General features: G+C 38.0%; 1 protein-coding gene across 1 annotated transcript; it reads left to right on the forward strand.

Moving 5' to 3' along the window:
- Positions 1–292: 292 nt before the first annotated feature.
- Positions 293–5089, forward strand: LOC104539461 (Bardet-Biedl syndrome 7 protein homolog; the record flags this gene model as incomplete). The annotated part of the gene is made up of 6 exons (XM_010182989.1): positions 293–334; positions 1034–1096; positions 2280–2455; positions 3062–3248; positions 3984–4056; positions 4973–5089. Coding segments are annotated over exons 1-6 (658 nt in total), but the record flags the coding sequence as incomplete, so codon positions are not given.
- Positions 5090–5525: the final 436 nt, after the last annotated feature.

Here is a 5525-nt window from a genome sequence, read left to right on the forward strand (position 1 = left end):
GCGCCTCCCGGTGGGGCCGGCAGCCCCTGGCTTTGTCCCTTGGGTAGTGGGTCCGCAGCTCTCGCCCAGTGAGCGCCGGGCACCGGCCAGAGGTAAGGTGAGGATGGCGGCTCCGGCAATCCGCTCAGGGTAGGGGAAGGCTGTGCGGGCGGTTTGACATAGGGCCCGCAGCTCCCTCAGCCCCGGTCCCGGCCAGTACCGCAACCCCTCCCGTGCGCTGGGGTGGCGGGGCCGAAACGTGCCCGGTTAAAGTCTGTGTCCCTAACAGGTGGGAGTGACAGCCCAGAAGACCATGAGGCTTCTGCCTGCATCGGGGCGAAAGGCGACGCAGAAGGTAGCGGCTGAGGGGCCCGCACAAACTTGTGCTGCCGGTGGCTCGTTTTCCCCTTGTGAAGTGTAACGTGGTGGTGGTTGTAATCTTTTGAGTTTCTTTAGTTGGTATGTTTTGGAACCATATTTTTGGAACTTTTTGGAAAACTTTTGGAAAGAATAGGGGAAAAAAAAAAGAAGCTGAATTTGTTTCTGGAAAACTTTCAGAACCAATAAGGAATTTTCAAAACTTAAGGCATTGCTGAAACCACAAGGGAGTTATCCCGTGTCTCTCTATTTCTGTTTTGCTGACACAAATATAAGTCGAAAGTTTCTTTTCTAATTTTCCTTATTACAATTTCAAGCTAAGGAAACTTTGGAAAGCTCAATAGAAACAGTGCGGTTTTTAGTTTTAATAATAAGTTCTTGCTATGAAAATACAACCGTTTCCCAGATATGTCTTTCTAGAGTGTTCCACATGATAGTGACTGACCTTTTTAAGAAGAAGCAGAAAAAAGCTTGTAAATGCTGTTACCTTGCTTATTGTTCTTGGGCTTTAGTGTCCTGTCTATAGCAGTTTATCCAGCTTTCCAAAACATGCTCCCATACAGCTATGTAAATCAAGTCCTGTAGGATTTAAATACTTAAGTACAGAAAAAAATATAGGAAAATAATTATTAAAAGTAATACGTATGTAGTTAAAATAACTGTTAAACTTTTGAAGGTGGTTGTTGGAGATCAGGATGGGGTCATTACATGTTTTGGCATAAAAAAAGGAGAAGCTGTGGTAAGTGGAAATGTTCAATTTATTTTTTTTGAGTATTTTTCCTAATGAGCTTTGGAGGTCTGCTTTTATTGCTGTGGAAGCTCTCAAGGTACTGCTGTGGACTGATACCCAGCCATGATCAGGACATGCTGCTTTCATGTGCTTGGACAAGCACATAGTCCTCCACAATTGTAGAATCAGACACTAGTTTATATCATCACAAAAAAGGCCCATTTAACACCTAACAGATCAGTTAGGCTTAAGTCTGGAGTCTTAAGTTAGGCTTACAGAATCACAGAACGTTAGGGATTGGAAGGGACCTCAAAAGATCATCCAGTCCAATCCCCCTGCTGGAGCAGGAACACCTAGATGAGGTTACACAGGAAGGCGTCCAGGCGGGTTTTGAATGTCTCCAGAGAAGGAGACTCCACAACCTCTCTGGGCAGCCTGTTCAGTGCTCTGTCACCCTCACTGAGAAGAAGTTTCTTCTCCAATTTAAGTGGAATCTCCGGTGTTCCAGTTTGTGTCCGTTACCCCTTGTCCTATCATTGTTTGTCACCGAGAAGAGCCTGGCTCCATCCTCGTGACACTCACCCTTTAAATATTTATAAACATGAATGAGGTCTCCCCTCAGTCTCCTCTTCTGCAAACTAAAGTCTTGGAGTCTACACATACTCCATTACTGCAACTGGACAAAACGCTGCAGTGATTCACTAAATCACTTTAAGTGATTTTGACACAATGATTGCTTTCTATGAGCCTAGGCTTATGTCCAGCATAATAAAAATTTATCCTTCTATATTTTCCCATTAGTGAGGTTCATAGCCAGCTCATAAGGACTCTATAGCGACACAAATCAATTTAGTCTTCTGGAATAAAAATGCAACATTTAAGTGGGAGGGAGTATATATGTTTTACAGCTGCCAGTAGTGCTGGAATTGTCCTATGAATGAATAACACTGTAATAGTAAAGCCTTAATTTACCATATTTTACAGCATTTTATATTTAGTGACTTATAAATACTTGATTTCTTTGTGGTGCTGAAAGGTATGGATACTTCTTCATCTGCATGTAATCTCTAGTTTAGTTTAGTCTCATCTTTAGTTTTGCCAGAAATTGTAAAGCAGATTTTTTTATCTTTTGTGTTAAAAGACTACCATAAATACAATATTCTGATGATGAAAATGATGTTTCTATTTACAGCCAGTGTTCAAGACACTGCCAGGCCAAAAAATTGCAAGGTTGGAGTTGGGAGGAGCTCTTAATACACCACAAGAGAAAATTTTTGTGGCTACAGGATCAGAAGTTAGAGGTTTCACAAAAAGAGGGAAGCAGTTTCTTTCGTTTCAAACTAACCTCACTGAAAACATCAAAGCTATGTAAGTGTAATATTATGCATTTATTTCATATCTGTAGCAGGTTGTTAGTTTATGATGTTATGAACTAATTTTTTGCTGTATTGTGTGCTCATAGGTAACACTAAGTGCCAGTCCAGCTTTAGCTTGTGCTATGACATGTAGGAAGGAGCTTAGAAAAGCATGGTGAGGTGTAGGAAGTGTAGGGGGGGCTGGGAGGGGTCTGGAGGCACTGACATCCGTGGAAATGCAGGTGAGCGGAGCTGGGGCTATTGTCATAGTGTGTCATGTCCATACACCCTTCCTGTAGCAGACCGGGATTGTGGTGTATGGTGCTGCCTTATTTAAACTGGCTTGAGGAAAATTAATATCATCAAAGCATATTAATGAAATTTCTAAAAAGATATGCTTAGGATTTTAGTGAAGGCAACATAGGAAATTTGAGAGCTAGAGAAATCACATGGTTTTAGCATTCATAAGAAACTTTTTTTTCTAATAGCTGGAACAGCTTGCAGGGTGCACTAATGCCTTGAATCTGCAAGCTGTGGTGTGTGCGTATAGTGGAGCTAGAAGACTTATCACTGCTGCTGTACTGAGAACATGCTACAGGAAGTGTTTTCTTTTTCTCAGGCATATTTCAGGAGCAGACCTCTTTCTCTGTGCAAGCTATATCTATAACCATTACTGTGACTGCAAAGACCAACACTACTACCTATCAGGAGATAAAATCAGTGATGTGCTCTGCCTTCCCGTAGATAAAGTGAATTGCATTACACCGGTACTTGCATGTCAGGATAGAGTCCTCAGAGTTTTACAGGTTAAAATATGTATTTGTTTTGTGTATTGATGCCTTAGAATTGGACTGATTCTGAAGGGAATCACCACATCAGCATGGCTTAAACATCAAAAGGATAAGCATACCGTGTCTTAATTGCCAGTGTTGCTGTCTATAAAGCTGGTACTGGTTTTGTTTGGTTTTGTTTTTTTATAAAGGAAAATCATTATTACTAACTTGCAAAATGAAGATTAATAAAACCACTATAAATGGTGACAAATGATGATGATGACAAATTGTTTCCTTCTAACTAAAAGTGTTCACATAAGGGAATTAAATGTGTAAGTCTATCAGTTTGGGAATTCTTGTTCTCACAAATTACTGTTGTGACAAATCTGAGTGATATTAAGTGGTTTAACAAAATTGTCAGAAGAATTCACAGATTACTTTTAATAATAACACATTTTAAGAGTCCTATGTTTTATTTATATAAACTCTACTTTGTTTTGACTTGGAGATGGTTCTCCCATAGGTATTGAGAATTTGTATAAGCATATCCATTATTATTGTTATCTGTAATTATTTTGTCCTTATGCTTGTAGTTGTTTTGTTTTGTGATTGGTGTTTGGTTTGCTTTGGTTTTCAGTTTTGGTTGGTTGGGTTTTGTTGTATTTTTGGTTGTTTTGGGTGGTTTTTGTGGGTTTTTTTTTGTCGTGTTTTGTTTTGGGTTGTTTTTTTTTCCAAAACTCATTCAAGAGAATTTTTTTTTGTCTTTAGGGATCTGATTTACTGTATGAAGTAGAAGTTCCTGGACCACCTACTGTTCTTGCTTTAAACAATGGAAGTGGGGGTGGGTAACAAGATTTTCAATGTACACATGACTAATGTTATTTTTACTATACTTTAAAGTTTTTATTGCTTGTATTTGTTAATTACATTTTGCCTTGATTTTTAAGCTGATGTTAAAAATGTGGCAGAAAACTGTGTGAAGTAATTTTGTATATACAAAAAATATATATACACACCTATGATTGTTTTAGACAGTTCTAAATAATACTCACATTTAATTGAAAGCCTTTTACCATAGTAGTGAGATATAAGGTCGTCTCATTGTGTAAATAGGAACTGGGCTTTTGGAGACCTTGTCAATGTATTGGGTTTGGTTTTCTTTTACACATGGGTTTTTCTATGACTAGAATCACTAGTGGCATCTGTCCTTGGAAGGATGAGAATATCGAGTAGAGTTCACATAAACTAAGACTGTGGAAGGATCCGCCTTAAAATAGTATGATCATCCTTCTTGCTAATCTGTTGTAACCTAATAGAAATCCCTTTACTATGTTAATCTGGTGCTTAATTTAGTTGCAATTAGATTGTGTGACAGCAACATTTGGAGCTGGTTTGGAAAAGTAGTTCTTACTTGCTTAAGTCTTGGCACAACATTCACTACTGGATGTGTGTTCTGAATTTACCTGTTTCTCTTCTGTAAAGGCAATTTTATAGTTTACCTTGGCTGAAATTTAAAGTATTGGATTATGAATGGGTTTTAGGTAGAACTCCAGTGCAGGAGGGAAATTCATATGCAGAAAATTGAATTTATCAGAACAGGTGCAGTTTTCAAGTACTTATTTTTGTTCTGTTACGCAACACTAATGTTAGTATTTTCTTTTTCCCTTGCAGTGTAGAATGTACCTACACAATATTTTCAAATCTTTGGAATGAGTGTACTTGATTTTGCCAATTCTAAATTAATTTTATGTGTTTAGGTGATTCTGGAGAAGAAATAGTGTATGGAACTTCTGACGGTAAACTGGGACTTGTCCAGATTACTGGTTCCAAGCCTATAACTAAGTGGGAAATTGGAAATGAGAAAAAGAGAGGTGGTATGTGTCTCAATCTTTCACTCTATAGTTTTCCAGCATAGCTGAGGCTTTATAACAAGTATAATAATAATAATGAAAACTTATTCATAGATACTTTGGAGGCATATTATAATAACGTTATATTAGTATGAGTAAGCTCTCTCGTTCTTCTGATCATCTTGCAAATAATTCTAATCAGTTTGTCTTGCTTTTGGGTTTTCTGTGCATATTATTTGCAGTACTTAAGTATACTTTTTGCAGTATTTTACAGTGCAATTTGTAAAACAATGTTGATTCATATATGATCACATGAGGTTTTTATTGTTTTGGTGGCTATTTCTAAATGCAAATATACTTGCCAGATTTTTCAGATATTCAGTGGTCTTGAAGACCTCTGTGAGACCTTTTTTTTTTCCCTTATTTTTTTCCTTTTCTCTCTTTTCTCCTTTTCTCTCTT

The sequence above is a fragment of the Mesitornis unicolor genome, unplaced genomic scaffold, assembly GCF_000695765.1.
Source record: "Mesitornis unicolor isolate BGI_N332 unplaced genomic scaffold, ASM69576v1 scaffold37014, whole genome shotgun sequence".
In the NCBI taxonomy this organism is placed as follows: domain Eukaryota; kingdom Metazoa; phylum Chordata; class Aves; order Mesitornithiformes; family Mesitornithidae; genus Mesitornis; species Mesitornis unicolor.